Here is an 18,074-nt window from a genome sequence, read left to right as displayed (position 1 = left end):
TACTTTCAACACTGCCCTCATTGCTCTTTGATCTTCTCCAGTGATTTTATTCTTTACCTCTAGCAATCTTCCAAGGGTCAATCCCTATTCCTTATTATTACCAAAATCTACAACCACCCATCATAGCAAATTTGAACCCTCTACTCAGACCTCCATCCACTCTCTTTCCAATCCACTCCCTATTGTGCCCATCTACAACAATCCTTCAGCTCCTCTATGGAATACAATCCATTAATTGTACCATCTGCTCACTGTCCCTCCCCACTTCATGTCCTCATTTCCTTGATTCGGTTTAAATGCCATACTCTACCATTATGAAAACTCTCTTGCGTACACCCTCCACCCTCTCGCTTCTCTCTAATTATACTTGCTTAGAAAACTTTAGGCCTAGGAAAATACAACTCTTCTCCCACTGTGTGCCTGCACCCACGTAGCTGAACAAGGCTATAGAAAAATGCACTACCATGCTAATATGATTTGGCTCTGTGTCACCACACAAATCTCACCTCAAATTGTAATCCCCATAATCCCTAGGTGTTGAGAGTGGGACCAGGTGGAAGTAATTGTATCACGGGAGTTGTTTCCCCCATGTTGTTCTCATGATAGTGAGTCTCACAAGATCTGATGGTTTTATAAGTGCCTGGCATTTCCCCTGCTTGCACTCATTATCTCGCCTGCTGCCACATGAAGAGGTACCTTCTGCCATGATTGTAAGTTTCCAGAGGCCTCCTTAGCAATGTAGAACTATGAGTTAATTAAACCTATTTTCTTTATAAATTACCCAGTCTCCAGTATTTCTTCATAGCAGCATGAGAACAGACTAATATAGAAAATTGGAACAAGGAGTAGTGGGGTGCTGCTGTAAAGATACCCAAAAATATTAAAATGACTTTGGAACTGGGTAACAGGCAAAGGTTGGAAGAGTATGGAGGGCTCAGAAGAAGACAGGAAGATACAGGAAAGTTTGGAACTTCCTAGAGACTTGGAGGGCTCAAAAGACAGGAAGATGTGGGAAAGTTTGGAACTTCCTAGAGACTTGTGGAATGGTTTTGGCCAAAATGCTGATAGTGATATGGACAATGAAGTCCAGGCTGAGGTGGTCTTAGATGGAGATGAGGAACTTTCGGGGAACTGGAGTAAAGGTGACTCTTGCTATGCTTTAGCAAAGAGACTGGTGGCCCCCTAGAGATCTGTGGAACTTTGAACTTGAGAGAGATGATTTAGGGTATGTGACAGAAGACATTTCTAGGTGACAAAGCATTCAAGAGGAAGCAGAACATAAAAGTTTGAAAAATTTACAGCCTGATGATGGGCTAGAAAAGAAAAATCCATTTTCTGGGGGAGAAATTCAAGTCCACTACAGAAATTTACATAAGTAACGAGGATCCAAAATGTTAATCACCAAGACAATGGGGAAAATGTCTTCAGGACATGTCAAAGACCTTTGTGGCAGCCCCTCCCATCACAGACTGGGAGGCCTAGGAGGGAAAAATGGTTTTGTGGGCCACCCCCCAGGGCCCTCTGCTCTGTGCAGCCTCAGGACATGGTGCCCAGTGTCCCAACTGCTTCAGCTCCAGCCATGGCTAAGATGAGCCAAGTTACAGCTCAGGCCATTGCCTCAAAGGATGCAAACTCCAAGACTTGGTGGCTTCTATGTGGTGTCAAACCTGTAGATGCATAGAAGTCAAGATTTGAGGTTTGAGAACCTCCACCTAGATTTCAGAGGATATATGGAAATGCCTGGATGTCCAGGGAGAAGTTTGCTGCAGGGGTGTAGCTCTCATGGAGAATGTCTGCTAAGGCAGTGCAAAAGGGAAATGAGGGGTGGGAACCCCCACACAGAGTCCCCACTGGGGCACTGCCTAGTGAAGCTGTGAGAAGAGGGTCACCATCCTCCAGACACCAGAATGGTAGATCCACCAACAACCTGCACTGTGGGCCTGGAAAAGCCGCAGACACTCAACACCAGACCTTGAAAGCAACCTGGAGGGAGGCTGTACCCTGCAAAGCCACAGAGGCAGAGCTGCCCAAGGCCATCAGAGACCACCTCTTGCATCCTGAATGTGAGACATGGAGTCAAAGGAAGTCATTTTGGAACTTTAAGGTTTAATGACTGCCCTATTGGATTTTGGAAATGCATGAGGCCTACAGACCCTTTGTTTTGGCCAATTTCTCCCATTTGGAATGGGCGTATTTACCCAATGCCTGTACCCTCATTGTACCTAGGAAGTAGCTAACTTGCTTTTGATTTTATGGGCTCATAGATGAAAGGGACTTGCCTTGACTCAGATGAGACTTTGGACTTGGACTTTTGGGTTAATGCTGTAATGAGTTAAGACTTTGGGGGACTGTTGGAAGGGCATGATTGTGTTTTGAAATGTGAGAACATGAGATTTGGGAGAGGCCAGGGGCAGAATAATATGATTTGGCTCTGTTCCCCACCCAAATCTCACCTTGCATTATAATTCCCATAATCCCCATGTGTCAAGGGTGGACCAGGTGGAGGTAATTGGATCATGGGGGCAGTTTCCCCCATGCTGTTCTCATGATAGTGAGTAAGTGTCATGAGATCTGATGGTTTTATAAGTATCTGGAATTTCCCTTGCTTGCACTCATTCTCTCTCGTGCCACCCTGTGAAGAGGTGCCTTCCACCATATTGTAAGTTTCCTGAAGCCTCCCCAGCCATGTGGAACTGTAAGTCAATTAAACCTCTTTTCTTTATAAATTACCCAGTCTTGGGTATTTCTTCATAGCAGTGTGAGAATGGACTAACATACATGCTGACAGGAATCATTTTTCATTAATGACTTTGAATCTCAAACGAACCCAGTAATACTACTGCCTTTCCATGGTTCATTCACTTTCTTACCCTTCTAGATGACAATTTCATACTTCTCTCCTCTCTCCTGAGACCTCCCATGCTTCTTCCCACATCCTTATTCTCAAATGACAACTTGTGTCTATTTCACTGAGAAAATAGAAACAATCAAAAGAGAAATTCTGCTAGTTCCCATTATCTCAATACAAACCCACCAGCTTCTGTACCATATACTCTTCCTTCCCTAGTGCTTCTGTAGATGGACCATCCAAATCTCTGCCTATGACTATCTCCATATATGCACTAGATTCTACTTTCATTATTTGATTACAGATATTCTCTCATATTTACTGCATCATTAATTTTTTCCTCTCTGTTGGATCATTCCAACAGCATTCAAACATGCTATTTTTCTAGCCAGCATTTAATCTGTCATTTTTCTGACCTATCCCAATTAATGAAAACTCTACCTTTTGAGTTGCTCAAGCAAAAAGCATGGTCATTCTTGACTTCTCTTTTTCTCACACCGTATATCCAGTCTATCAAGAAATCCCACTGACTCTACCTTCAAAAACTGGTTACTTCTCAGCATTTCTTCTATTATGCCCTGGTCTTTGAAGCAAGCATTTAGTGTCTAGATTATTACCATGGCTTCCTAGGTGGCCTCCTTAATTTTATCCTTACCCTCCTACTATTCCCAGTGCAACAGCCAAAGTAATCCTTGTCTTGTGTTCCCTCTACTCAAAGCTCTCCCATGACTTCCCATCTGACTCAGACCAAAAGCCTGAGTAAGTCCTTACAAAGACCTAAAGAGCCTTTGCTATTTGTCCCCCACTGTCCTGTTCCCACTTTGACTTTGCCTCCAATTCTGCCCTTCACTCACTTTGCTATAGCCATACTGACTTTCTTGTTTCTTGAAAATACCCAATACATCTCTTCATGAGGGTTTTCTCACATGTTCTTCCCTCTGCTTGAAATGCTCTTGTTCCAATGGTCATGAAGCTCATCCTCTCCCCCCCTTTTAAAGTCTTTTCTCAAATGTTACTTTCTCAGGAACATTTTATTTGACCACTGTTCTTGAAATTGTCCTCTCCTCTGCTGCTGCCAAGGTTCTGCACCCTTCCCAGGAAGCTAAGTCCACATGGGGGTGAGGGGCTCGCCCACACCATGGCCTCAATCTCCCAGCTTGCCTGCATCTATTCGGTCTTCATTCTGTATGAGGATGAAGTGACTGTCAGGGAGGATAAGATCAATGACCTCATTAAAGTAGCTGGTGTAAACGTTAAATTTTTTTGGCCTGGCTTGTTTGCAAAAGCCCTGGTCAATGTCTGCATCTGGAGCCTCATCTGCACTGAAGGGGCCAGTGGGTCTGCTGCAGCAGCTGGTGCTGCACCAGCAGGAGGTCCTGCCCCCTCCACCACCACTGCCTCAACCAAGGAGAATAAAGTGGAAGCAAATAAAGAATCTGAGGAGTATGTTGAGGACAAGAGCTTTGGTCTTTTATGACATGTTCAATAAAAAGCTGAATTCCGTTGGCTATAGTGGCTCAAGCCTGTAGTCCCAGCTACTCTGGAGGCTTGGGCAGGACGATCTCTTGAGCCCAGAAGTTTGAGGCTGCAGTGAACAAAGACTGTGCCACTGCACTCCAGCCTGTGTGACAGAGCAAGTCTCAAAAAAACAAAACAAAACAAAAATACAAAAAAACAACTGAATTCAGAAAAAGGGATTTAATTACACTCTGTCAGACACACTTTCTATTCTCCCTGTTTTGTTTGTCTTCACGGCACTTATCATCTTCTAATATCCCATATAATTAACCGTTTTATTGGTTGTTGTTGTATTTTTCCTGTTTGACACACAGACTCCTGAAAGTAAGCTCAACGAAGTAAGATTTTTTGTTTGTTTGTTTGACTGGTTGGTTCACAGCTATATACCCAGCACCTAGTGGAATGCCTGCCACATTGTAGATGCTTACATATTTGCTAAAGGAATGATTTTAACGTCTTAACTATGTGTTCTGTATTATTTTGTACCTATTCAGGTGTGCAAGTCTAGCAGTATTGTAAGCTTCTTAATGGCCAGAATCATGCCACTTTGTGGTTTCTGTCCATGGCACGTATTATAAAGATTGGCTTCCACATTAAACACCTATTGAATTGAACTGCACAATAAATATCTTCATTAGCATTCAGCTCAGTCCTTCCCAAATTCCTAAGAAAGATAATAAAATGGTTGTTGTTTTAAAACACTTTTTTAAAGGTTTTAAAACTTTTAGTTTCAGGGAATGGGGGGGCACATGTGCAAGTTTGTTATTTGGGTATATTGCATGATGCTGTGGTTTGTTCTTCTAATGATCCCATAGCCCAAGTAGCTGACATAGTACCCAATAAGTAGTTTTTCAACCCTTTCTCCCCTCCCTACCTCTCTCCTTTTGGAATCTCCAGAAAACAATAAGTTTCAGAGTTATCTATTACACAATAGAAGCCTAGTGAGACAATTTTGTAGCATTGCTTTTGGAAATTATGGATATTTCCCATATTATCACATTAGCTGTTCCATGTTAACTTTTCTCCTGAGCTAGTAATTTACTTACCAACAAAATGGCTTAACCAACTGCATATCTTTATTGGTTAAGTAGGCCATTTATGCAACAAGTGTAATAGATCCCAAAATGTACAACAGCCCAACAACAATAGAAAATTATCTTTTGCTCGCGTAACAGTACAGGGAACGTGGACAGGCTGAGGAGGTCTTCCTCCATGCAGTCAAGTCTAATAGAACCTCTGTTTTCTTCAACATGTAGCTTCCAAAGTCACCCTAGAAGTTTTCTCCATCCTAACCAAACACAATTGGAAAGAACATGCAGGAGCACACATGGGAGGTTTTTGTGGACCAGTCTTAGAAGTGGCCCATCACATCTACAAAAACTTCACTGGTAGAACTCAGTCACACAGCCACATCCACTGGGAAGTATAGTTTAGCTAAGTGCTCAGGAGGTAGTGTTGCCAGATTTAGGGAAAATACAAAATAAAACAAAATACCTTGTATTTATCTGGCTATTCTACAAGGAAAAAAAAAAGAACATTTCAGTCAAACAGATAATATCCAAATAAGAATGCAGGAATGAGATCCCACTATATATTCTTAATATTTCCTGGCCCTTTGATGGCATCTATCTCAGAATGCTCAAGACCAGTTTCTAACAACTCAAAATCAGTGTGATTACACATGGCACTTGCGAACTCACAGAAGTTTTCACTTATGAAAACACACAGGTAAAAAACTACAGAGAAAGGGAAATAAAGACACCTCTAGTACTGCTAAAGATAATGGCCACATTTGGAAAGACCTTGTAACTCATCTGTAAACAAAAAAATCTAAAACATCTAAAGTAGATTTATCCAATAACTATCTATTGGCCTCATTTATTTCTGTGGCAAAAAAATGTTTGACCTTATATGTTGCTAACAGGAGATGGTGGAAAGGAGACAACAGAATTTAGGAACCTTCTCATGACCTTCCATCTGGAGACCATCAACCCTTCTTAGCTGTTTTCTCCCGCTACCAAGCAATCATTTTAACATAAGTTTACCTCCAGTAAAAACAGTTACTCTGACAATTTTTATTCAGGTATGTGCCACCAAGCCTATAAAGGGCCTCCAGCTAGGACCCTACTAACTAGGTGATCAGCTCAGGAAAAGCTGAGTATGATTGGCAGGGTGAGAGAAGTATTATTCTTCAGAGTGACATTGAAATTTTTTAATTTCCTAAAGATTTAGTCTCGGCTCTCAATTTGAAACATCTTAGAATGTTTTTAATTATCAGAAGAAATTTTAAGTATTAGGGAAGGAAGGTTGACTACTAGTAGTAGGAAAAATAAATTACTACCAAGAAGAGCCTGATTGCAGACATCACCCCAATACCTGGGCCAATGCCAGGTCAGTTGAGAACATGGGCGCTAAATTAGATGGTTTCTGAACTCACCTAAACTTAACATTTCTAGAGAGTTAACCTACTTATTAAGAAAAATAACACACAGTATAGTTTCTATTTTCATATCATTTTCCACGTTTCTCTGTTTTAGTATAAATCTATTTTTGCAGATTAAAAACCTAACTGTGATGTGAGACTATTCTTGGGATGCTCAATTTTCTCCTGCTCACATGGGACACACATTACCTTGTCCATTTGCCTCAAGAAATGCGCATCAGAAAGAGATGATGGCCAAGTGAAGGAGAAATCCAGTCCAAGGCAGAGATATTGAAATTGATGGCTCACATGAAAAGATCCTCAACACCTCACCATAATAAGTTTATCTGTGGGTCTCCCACAAGACTTTGCAAGAGCTCATCATCCTCTACATGTGAACTGAAGAGAAATGAAGCATAGAGGGGTATCTTAACATTAAATACAAGTTGGAAGTCTTGCCAAAAATCAGAGATTACTCAGAGTTTCCATGGGTTTTGGTTGCTCCACTTTAAGAGATGCTCAAGCCCACCAAGTGAGGGTTTGCTATTTGATCCATTTGTCTTTCTAGGGCATATTTTAAAATAAAACTTCAAAGCAGAAAAAAAATGTTCCATTAATAGCATAGTTTTAATAAATATTGCTTCTGAGAAAGTCCTTCATCTGTTTCCATATCCACACCATCACCTAGGAATGTTTGTTAGGCTCTATTTGCAAATGGTAGCCTGCTCCAAGCAACTCAACGAGAGCTGAATAAAATATACATGTGAGAACATACCATCTAAATCCTGCTACAGATCTACTCAAGAAAAAAAAAGATACATATTTTAAATAGTTGAAAATCAATAAGGTGGAGCCAAGATGGCCAAATAGGAACAGCTCCGGTCTACAGCTCCCAGCCTGAGCGACACAGAAGACGGGTGATTTCTGCATTTCTGTTTGAGGTACCGGTTTCATCTCACTAGGGAGTGCCAAACAGTGGGTGCAGGACAGTCGGTGAAGTGCACTGTGCGCGAGCCGAAGCAGGGTGAGGCATTGCCTCACTCGGGAAGCGCAAGGGGTCAGGGAGTTCCCTTTCCTAGTCAAAGAAAGGGGTAACAGACGGCACCTGGAAAATCGGGTCAGTCCCACCCTAATACTGCGTTTTTCCCACGGGCCTGGAAAACGGCACACTAGGAGATTGTGTCCCGCACCTGGCTGGGAGGGTCCTATGCCCATGGAGTCTTGCTGATTGCTAGCACAGCAGTATGAGATCAAACTGCAAGGCAGCAGCGAGGCTGGGGCAGGGGCGCCCACCATTGCCTAGGCTTGCTTAGGTAAACAAAGCAGCCAGAAAGCTCGAACTGGGTGGAGCCCACCACAGCTCAAGGAGGCCTGCCTGCCTCTGTAGGCTCCACCTCTGGGGGCAGGGCACAGACAAACAAAAATTCAGCAGGAATCTCTGCAGACTTAAATGTCCCTGTCTGATTGACAGCTTTGAAGAGAGTAGTGGTTCTCCCAGCACGCAGCTGGAGATCTGAGAACGGATCTTTAGATCTGCCTCCTAAAGTGGGTCCCTCACCCCCGAGCAGCTTAACTGGGAGGCACCCCCCAGCAGGGACAGACTGACACCTCACTCGGCCGGGTACTCCTCTGAGACAAAACTTCCAGAGGAACTATCAGAAAGCTGAATTTGTGGTCTCACGAAAATCCGCTGTTCTGCAGCAACCTGCAGCTAAGGGTCCTGTCTGGTAGAAGGAAAACTAACAAACAGAAAGGACATCCACACCAAAAACCCATCTGTACATCACCATCATCAAAGACCAAAAGTAGATAAAACCACAAAGATGGGGAAAAAAACAGCAGAAAAACTGGAAACTCTAAAAAGCAGAGCACCTCTCCTCCTCCAAAGGAACGCAGTTCCTCACCAGCAATGGAACAAAGCTGGATGGAGGATGACTTTGACGAGTTGAGAGAAGAAGGCTTCAGATGATCAAACTACTCCGAGCTACAGGAGGAAATTCAAAACAATAGCAAAGAAGTTAAAAACTTTGAAAAAAAATTAGAAGAATGGATAACTAGAATAACCAATGGAGAGAAGGGCTTAAAGGAGCTGATGGAGCTGAAAGCCAAGTTTCGAGAACTACACGAAGATTGCAGAAGCCTCAGTAGCAGATGCGATCAACCAGAAGAAAGGGTATCAGTGATGGAAGATGAAATGAATGAAATGAAGCGAGAAGGGAAGTTTAGAGAAAAAAGAATAAAAAGAAATGAACAAAGCCTCCAAGAAATTTGGGACTATGTGAAAAGACCAAACTTACGTCTGATTGGTGTACCTGAAAATGACGGGGAGAATGGAACCAAGTTGGAAAACACTCTGCAAGATATTATCCAGGAGAACTTACCCAATCTAGCAAGGCAGGCCAACATTCAGATTCAGGAAATACAGAGAACGCCACAAAGATACTCCTTGAGAAGAGCAACTCCAAGACACATAATTGTCAGATTCACCAAAATTGAAATGAAGGAAAAAATATTAAGGGCAGCCAGAGAGAAAGGTCGGTTTACCCACAAAGGGAAGCTCATCAGACTAACAGCTGATCTCTTGGCAGAAACGCTACAAGCCAGAAGAGAGTGAAGGCCAATATTCAACATTCTTAAATAAAAGAATTTTCAGCCCAGAATTTCACATCCAGCCAAACTAAGCTTCATAAGTGAAGGAGAAATAAAATACTTTACAGACAAGCAAACGCTGAGTGATTTTGTCACCACCAGGCCTGCCCTAAAAGAGCTCCTGAAGGAAGCACTAAACATGGAAAGGAACAACCGGTACTAGCCACTGCAAAAACATGCCAAATTGTAAAGACCATCGAAGCTAGGAAGAAACTGCATCAACTAACGAGCAAAATAACCAACTAACATCACAATGACAGGATCAGATTCACACATAACAATATTAACTTTAAATGTAAATGTAAACTTTAACTTTAAATGCTCCAATTAAAAGACACAGACTGGCAAACTGGATAAGGAGTCAGGACCCATCAGTGTGCTGTATTCAGGAAACCCATCTCACGTGCAGAGACACACATAGACTCAAAATAAAGGGATGGAGGAAGATCTATCAAGCAAATGGAAAACAAAAAAAGGCAGGGGTTGCAATCCTAGTCTCTGATAAAATAGACTTTAAACCAACAAAGATCAAAAGAGACAAAGAAGGCCATTACATAATGGTAAAGGGATCAATTTAACAAGAAGAGCTAACTATCCTAAATATATATGCACCCAACACAGGAGCATCCAGATTCATAAAGCAAGTCCTGAGTGACCTACAAAGGGACTTAAACTCCCACACAATAATAATGGGAGATTTTAACATCCCACTGTCAGCATTAGACAGATCAATGAGACAGAAAGTTAACAAGGATATCCAGGATTTGAACTCAGCTCTGCACAAAGTGGACCTAATAGACATCTACAGAACTCTCCACCCCAAATCAACAGAATATACATTTTTTTCAGCACCACACCACACCTATTCCAAAACTGACCACATAGTTGGAAGTAAAGCTCTCCTCAGCAAATGTAAAAGAACAGAAATTATAACAAACTGTCTCTCAGACCACAGTGCAATCAAACTAGAACTCAGGATTAAGAAACTCACTCAAAACCGCTCAACTACATGGAAACTGAACAACCTGCTCCTGAATGACTACTGGGTACATAATGAAATGAAGGCAGAAATAAAGATGTTCTTTGATACCAATGAGAACAAAGACACAACATACCAGAATCTCTGGGACACATTCAAAGCAGTGTGTAGAGGGAAATTTATAGCACTAAATGCCCACAAGAGAAAGCAGGAAAGATCCAAAATTGACACCCTAACATCACAATTAAAAGAACTAGAAAAGCAAGAGCAAATACATTCAAAAGCTAGCAGAAGGCTAGAAATAACTAAAATCAGAGCAGAACTGAAGGAAATAGAGACACAAAAAACCCTTCAAAAAATTAATGAATCCAGGAGCTGGTTTTTTGAAAAGATGAACAAAATTGATAGACCACTAGCAAGACTAATAAAGAAGAAAAGAGAGAAGAATCAAATAGATGCAATAAAAAATGAAAAAGGGGATATCACCACTGATCCCACAGAAATACAATCTACCATCAGAGAATACTACAAACACCTCTATGCAAATAAACTAGAAAATCTAAAAGAAATGGATAACTTCCTCAACACATACACCCTCCCAAGACTAAATCAGGAAGAAGTTGAATCTCTGAATAGACCAATAACAGGTTCTGAAATTGTGGCAATAATCAATAGCTTACCAACCAAAAAGAGTCCAGGACCTGATGGATTCACAGCCGAATTCTACCAGAGGTACAAGGAGGAAGTGGTACCATTCCTTCTGAAACTATTCCAATCGATAGAAAAAGAAGGAATCCTCCCTAACACATTTTATGAAGCCAGCATCATCCTGATACCAAAGCCTGGCAGAGACATAACCAAAAAAGAGAATTTCAGACCAATATCTTTGATGAACATTGATGCAAAAATCCTCAATAAAATACTGGCAAACTGAATCCAGCAGCACATCAAAAAGCTTATCCACCATAATCAAGTGGGCTTCATCCCTGTGATGCAAGGCTGGTTCAACATACGCAAATCAATAAATGTAATCCAGCATATAAACAGAACCAAAGACAAAAACCACATGATTATCTCAATAGATGCAGAAAAGGCCTTTGACAAAATTCAACAACGCTTCATGCTAAAAACTCTCAATAAATTAGGTATTGATGGGACGTATCTCAAAATAATAAGAGCTATCTACGACAAACCCACAGCCAATATTATACTGAATGGGCAAAAACTGGAAGCATTCCCTCTGAAAACTGGCACAAGACAGGGATGCCCTCTCTCACCACTCCTATTCAACATAGTGCTGGAAGTTCTGGCCAGAGCAATCAGGCAGGAGAAGGAAATAAAGGGTATTCAATTAGGAAAAGAGGAAGTCAAATTGTCCCTGTTTGCAGATGACATGATTGTATATCTAGAAAACCCCATTGTCTCAGCCCAAAATCTCCTTAAGCTGATTAGCAACTTCAGCAAAGTCTCAGGATACAAAATCAATGTACAAAAATCACAAGCATTCTTGTACACCAATCACAGACAAACAGAGAGCCAAATCATGAGTGAACTCCCATTCACAATTGCTTCAAAGACAATAAAATACCAAGGAATCCAACTTACAAGGGATGTGAAGGACCTCTTCAAGGAGAACTACAAACCACTGCTCAATGAAATAAAAGAGGATACAAACAAATGGAAGAACATTCCATGCTCATGGGTTGGAAGAATCAATATTGTGAAAATGGCCATACTGCCCAAGGTAATTTATAGATTCAATGCCATCCCCATCAAGCTACCAATGACTTTCTTCACAGAATTGGAAAAAACTACTTTAAAGTTCATATGGAACCCAACAAGAGCCCGCATCGCCAAGTCAATCCTAAGCCAAAAGAACAAAGCTGGAGGCATCACGCTACCTGACTTCAAACTATACTACAAGGCTACAGTAACCAAAACAGCATGGTACTGGTACCACAACAGAGACATAGATCAATGGAACAGAACAGAGCCCTCAGAAATGATGCCACATATCTACAACTATCTGATCTCTGACAAACCTGACAAAAACAAGCAATGGGGAAAGGATTCCCTATTTAATAAATGGTGCTGGGAAAACTGGCTAGCCATATGAAGAAAGCTGAAACTGGATCCCTTCCTTACACCTTATACAAAAATTAATTCAAGATGGATTAAAGACTTAAAAGTTAGACCTAAAACCATTAAAATCCTACAAGAAAACCTAGGCAATACCATTCAGGACATAGGTGTGGGCAAGGACTTCATGTCTAAAACACCAAAAGCAATGGCAACAAAAGCCAAAATTGACAAATGGGATCTAATTAAACTAAAGAGCTTCTGCACAGCAAAAGAAACTACCATCAGAGTGAACAGGCAACCTACAGAATGGGAGAAAATTTTTGCAACCTACTCATCTGACAAAGGGCTAATATCCAGAATCTACAATGAACTCAAACAAATTTACAAGAAAAAAACAAACAACCCCATCAAAAAGTGGGCAAAGGACATGAACAGACACTTCTCAAAAGAAGACATTTATGCAGCCAAAAAACACATGAAAAAATGCTCATCATCACTGGCCATCAGAGAAATGCAAATCAAAACCACAGTGAGATATCATCTCACACCAGTTAGAATGGCCATCATTCAAAAGTCAGGAAACAACAGGTGCTGGAGAGGATGTGGAGAAATAGGAACACTTTTACACTGTTGGTGGGACTGTAAACTAGTTCAACCATTGTGGAAGTCAGTGTGGCAATTCCTCAGGGATCTAGAACTAGAAATACCATTTGACCCAGCCATCCCGTTACTGGGTACATACCCAAAGGACTATAAATCATGCTGCTATAAAGACACATGCACATGTATGTTTATTGCGGCACTATTCACAATAGCAAAGAGTTGGAACCAACCCAAATGTCCAACAACAATAGACTGGATTAAGAAAATGTGGCACATATACACCATGGAATACTATGCAGCCATAAAAAATGATGAGTTCATGTCCTTTGTAGGGACATGGATGAAACTGGAAAACATCATTCTCAGTAAACTATCGCAAGGACAAAAAACCAAACACCGCATGTTCTCACTCATAGGTGGGAATTGAACAATGAGAACTCATGGACACAGGAAGGGGAACATCACACTCTGGGGATTGTTGTGGGGTTGGGGGAGGGGGCAGGGACAGCATTAGGAGATATACCTAATGCTAAATGACGAGTTAATGGGTTCAGGAAATCAACATGGCACATGGATACATATGTAACAAACCTGCACATTGTGCACATGTACCCTAAAACCTAAAGTATAATAAAAAAAAAAGAAGAAGAAAAAATAAGTATCCAAATTGAAAGGGAAAAACAGAAATCATCTCTTTCTGCAGATGATATGATCATATACCTGGAAATCCCTAAAGACTCTACACAAAACACTATTATAACTAACTTAAAAAGTCAATAAAATTACAGGATACAAAGTTAACATACAAAAATCAGTGGTGTTTCTATACACTAACAACAAACTTTAGAAAAGGAAAACCAAGAAACAAGCTCATTTAAATTAGCAACAATAACAACAAGGAAATACTTAGAAATTAAGAAATAAAAGACCTGTACCCTGAAAATTGTAAAACATTACCAAAAGAAATTTTCCAAAAGACACAAATAGAAAGACGTTCCGTGTTCATGGATTGGAAAAATTAAAATTGTTAAAATGTTCACACTACCCAATGCAATCTACAGATCCAATGTCATCCTTATCAAAATCCCAATGGCGATTTATACAGAAATAGAAAAAACAATTCTAAATTCGCATGGAACTACAGAAGACCCTGAATAGCCAAAGCAATTTTAAGAAGAAAGAATAAAGCTGGAAGCATCACACTGCTTGACTTCAAATCATATTACAAAGCTATAGTAATCAAAACCATACAGTATTGTCATAAAAACAAACAGCTAAATCAGTGGAAAAGACTAGAGAGCCCAGAAATAAGCCCATACATTTATGGTCAATGTATCTTCTACTAGGGTGCCAAGAACACATAATGGGTATAGTTCCTTAAGAAAAAAAAAAAAATGGTGTTTGGAAAACTGGTTATCCACATGCAAAAAAAAGAATTAAATTGAACCCCTATCACACACATACAAAAACCAATCTATAATGAATTAGAGACTTAAACACAACATGCAACTGTAAAACTCCTAGAAGAAAACATAGGGAAAAAGCTTTTTGACAGTGGTCTTGGCAATATGTTTTTGGATATGGCAACAAAAGCAAAAATAGATATCCAGTATTACTTGAAACTAAAAAGTTCTGCACAGCAAAGGAAGCAATCACCTAAATCAAAAGGCAACTGATGGAATTGGAAAAAGCATTTGCAAACCATTCACCTAATAAGAAGTTAATACCCAAATATATATAAAGAACTTACACAACCCAGTACCAAAAGTATAAATAACTGAATTAAAAATTGGGCAAAGTACTTAAATAAACACGTATCAAAAGAAGAAATTCAGATGGTGAACAGGCATATGAAAAAGTACTCAACATCTCTAATCATCAGGGAAATGGAAATTAAACCACAATAAAATATCACCTTACACCTTTAGGATGACTATTATTAAAAAGACAAAAGATAACAAATGTTGATGAGGCTGTGGAGAAAAGAGTATGTTTTTCCCCTGTCTTTTCAAAGGGACTTTCTCACAGAAACAGTTCATGATTATTAACACCCCCTCTTTGTGTCTCAACACAGCAATCAGGTTCCCACCCTGCCATGCCACTGAAGCTAGTCTAGCAGAGGTCACATCTAGTCTAATTGCCAAATCCAGTCAATAGGTCTTAGTTCTTGTTTCAGTTCTTAATTCTGCAGCATTTGACAATAAATTATCCATTCCGAAAAGTCTTTCAATTCTTGTCTTACACGACCTTATTCTCTAGATTCTTATTTAGCTTCCTGGCCATACTTTTTCAGTCTTACTTGCTGTGTCCTCCACCTCCCTCTTCCTGAGTTACTGTTAAGTGAATTGCAGTTCAAAAACAGGATGCACATTATGGCACTATTTGTGATGTATTATGTATACATAAATATGTTACTGGATAGAGTTGTCCAGGTTCTTGCCCTGTTGAACAAAGAATTGAACAAAATGCAGAAACAAAGTGACAAAAGAACAAAGCAAGGAAAAACAAATCAACCGGAGAATGGAGCAAGGAAAGGAAAGCACAGATTTATTGAAGACAATTCACAGAGTGGGAGCGGCTGTAGCAAGCAGATCAAGAGCCTCTCCAATTAGGGTTTTTATAAAGTCAAAATAACTTGGCAACACCCCTAGGTGCCCTTTAGTGGCCTCCAATTGGTTATACCCTATGAAAGATGGGCCTGCAACCCAACAGAGGCTGAAGGGGAAACTTCTGTCTTGTTATCACAAGAGTGAAGATGTGGCCTGTATGCTGCCTGATCTTGCCTAGAACTGGCTGCACCTGCTATTCCTTTGCTTAGAACTGGCTGCACCTGCTAGTCCTTTGCCTAGAATTGGCTGCACCTGCTATTCCTTTGCCTGGAACTGGCTGCACCTGCTATTCCTTTGCCTAGAACTGGCTGCACCTATTATTCTTTGCTTACTTATGCCTCAAACCTTATCTATCCTAATTCCCTATTTTTCTTCCTCAGATATATTATACACAGATATTTAGAGTGTACACATAAAAGTTGTGTTTATGTGTAAGATAAGTGTGAAATATAAGTATGTATATTATATATGTGTATGTGTATATATGATACATATGTGTGTGTCAAAATGTTAGGCAATGGAAATAATCTCTGTGAATTTCACTTTAATCATTTCTGTATCTCTTGAATATGTTTGTAATTATTATTTATAACTCTAAGAATCAATGTTATTACTCCGTTTTCAGACTGCTATAAAGAAATACCCAAGACTGGGTAATTTATGAAGAAAAGAGATGTAATTAACTTACAGTTCTGCAGGCTTAACAGGAAGCATGACTGGGAGGCCTCAGGAAAAATACTCGTGGTGGAAGGCGAAGGGGAAACAAGCACTTCTTTACCATGGCAGGACAGGAAAGAGACGGGGAGATGGAGGAAGTGCTACACACTTTCAAACAACCAGATCTCGTGAGAACTCACTAACTCTCACAAGTACAGCAAGGGGGAAGTCCGCGGCATGATTGAATCACCTCCCATCATGCCCCTCCCCCAACACATGGTAATTATAATTCCAGATAAGATTTAGGTGGGGACGTAGAGCCAAACCATATAAGTCAATAATAAATTATCCACTAATGCTTATAGCTCTTTAAAAAAAAAAAAAAAGAGTTTTTCCCTGTCATACCTCTTTCTTCAAGTCACTCCTTTTTCTCTTCACAGCTCGTATTATCTGAAATTTTCTTCATTTGTTTTCTGGCATGTGAGTTCATGAAGGTCAGGGACTTTATCTCGTCATATTATACCTAGTACTGAAAACCACACAGAGCAGGCCCTCAATAAAGACTCGTAGGCTGGGTGCAGTGGCTCATGCCTTAATCCCAGCACTTGGGAGGCTGAGGTGGGCAGATCACTTGCAGCCAGGAGTTGGGGACCAGCCTGCCCAACATAGTGAAACCCCCATCTCTACCAAAAATTACAAAAATAACCGGATGTGGTGGTGCACACCTGTAGGCCCAGCTACTCGGGAGGCTGAGGTGGGAAAATCACTTAAACCTGGGAGTTGGAGGTTGCAGTGAGCCAAGACCACACCACTGCGGTCCACCCTGAGTGACAGAGAAAGACTCTGTCTCAGAAGAAATACATACATACATACATATATACATACCATAGACCAGCTTTTAATTATTTTACTGTCCAATGTTCGGGAGCCCATTCTGCTCATTATGTAGACACCTCGGCTAGACTGCAAAAAAAAAAATATAGCAAATCATTTGGTCTGTAGTTGTATGTTTAACAGGTATTAGAATGCCTCAAGTTTTTTTTTAGGTTTCTACGTTAGAAATACTTGCCCATAAGTGAGCTGAAAGAAAAACATGATTATAATGGTTGGAAGTTTCTTTTTTACATAAATGCTTCTAATTTGTGGTCAATAAGAAGGTAGGTTAAAGATTCAAGAGAAGTACAAGACCTCCCCTAACTAACCTCTGTCAGTATTACTCACTTCAGCTCCCCTCCCATTGCAGGATACCTACCATGGGTCAGGCACTGGGCTAGATGCTGGGAAATGAGTAAGACACAGGCTCTGACCTTGACTTTACACTCTGACTAGGGACACAAGCACATAAATAGGGAATGTCAGTGTAATGGGGACTGTGCTGCCAGAGGGCCACCCATGAGACACAGGGTTGGTCATTCGGTCTGTCTGGAACATGCAGGGGATATTTTCTCAAGGAGACCACCTCCGTGTTTGGCCCTACTAAGATGTATCACATTTCCTCACTCTGTTCTTGTGTTTTATACAGTATTTATAAACCAAAAAAAAAAAAAAAAATCAGAGCAGAACTGAAGGAAATAGAGACACAAAAAACCCTTCAAAAAATTAATGAATCCAGGAGCTGGTTTTCTGAGAAGATCAACAAAATTGATAGACCACTAGCAAGACTAATAAAGAAGAAAAGAGAGAAGAATCAAATAGATGCAATAAAAA

General features: G+C 40.4%; 1 protein-coding gene across 1 annotated transcript; it reads left to right on the top strand.

The window, feature by feature from the left end:
• Window positions 1-3,986: 3,986 nt before the first annotated feature.
• Window positions 3,987-4,325, top strand: LOC134734890 (large ribosomal subunit protein P1-like). Its single transcript, XM_063628239.1, has one exon. It carries the CDS (start codon window positions 3,987-3,989, stop codon window positions 4,323-4,325), a length of 339 nt encoding a protein of 112 aa, XP_063484309.1.
• Window positions 4,326-18,074: the final 13,749 nt, after the last annotated feature.

The sequence above is a fragment of the Symphalangus syndactylus genome, chromosome 12, assembly GCF_028878055.3.
Source record: "Symphalangus syndactylus isolate Jambi chromosome 12, NHGRI_mSymSyn1-v2.1_pri, whole genome shotgun sequence".
In the NCBI taxonomy this organism is placed as follows: domain Eukaryota; kingdom Metazoa; phylum Chordata; class Mammalia; order Primates; family Hylobatidae; genus Symphalangus; species Symphalangus syndactylus.
The sequence above is the reverse complement of the archived record's forward strand: the minus strand, read 5'-3'. Positions and strand labels throughout refer to the sequence as shown.

Excerpts from the sequence above, each read along its gene's own strand:
- LOC134734890 (XM_063628239.1), top strand. The coding sequence starts at position 3,987 with ATGGCCTCAATCTCCCAGCTTGCCTGCATCTATTCGGTCTTCATTCTG.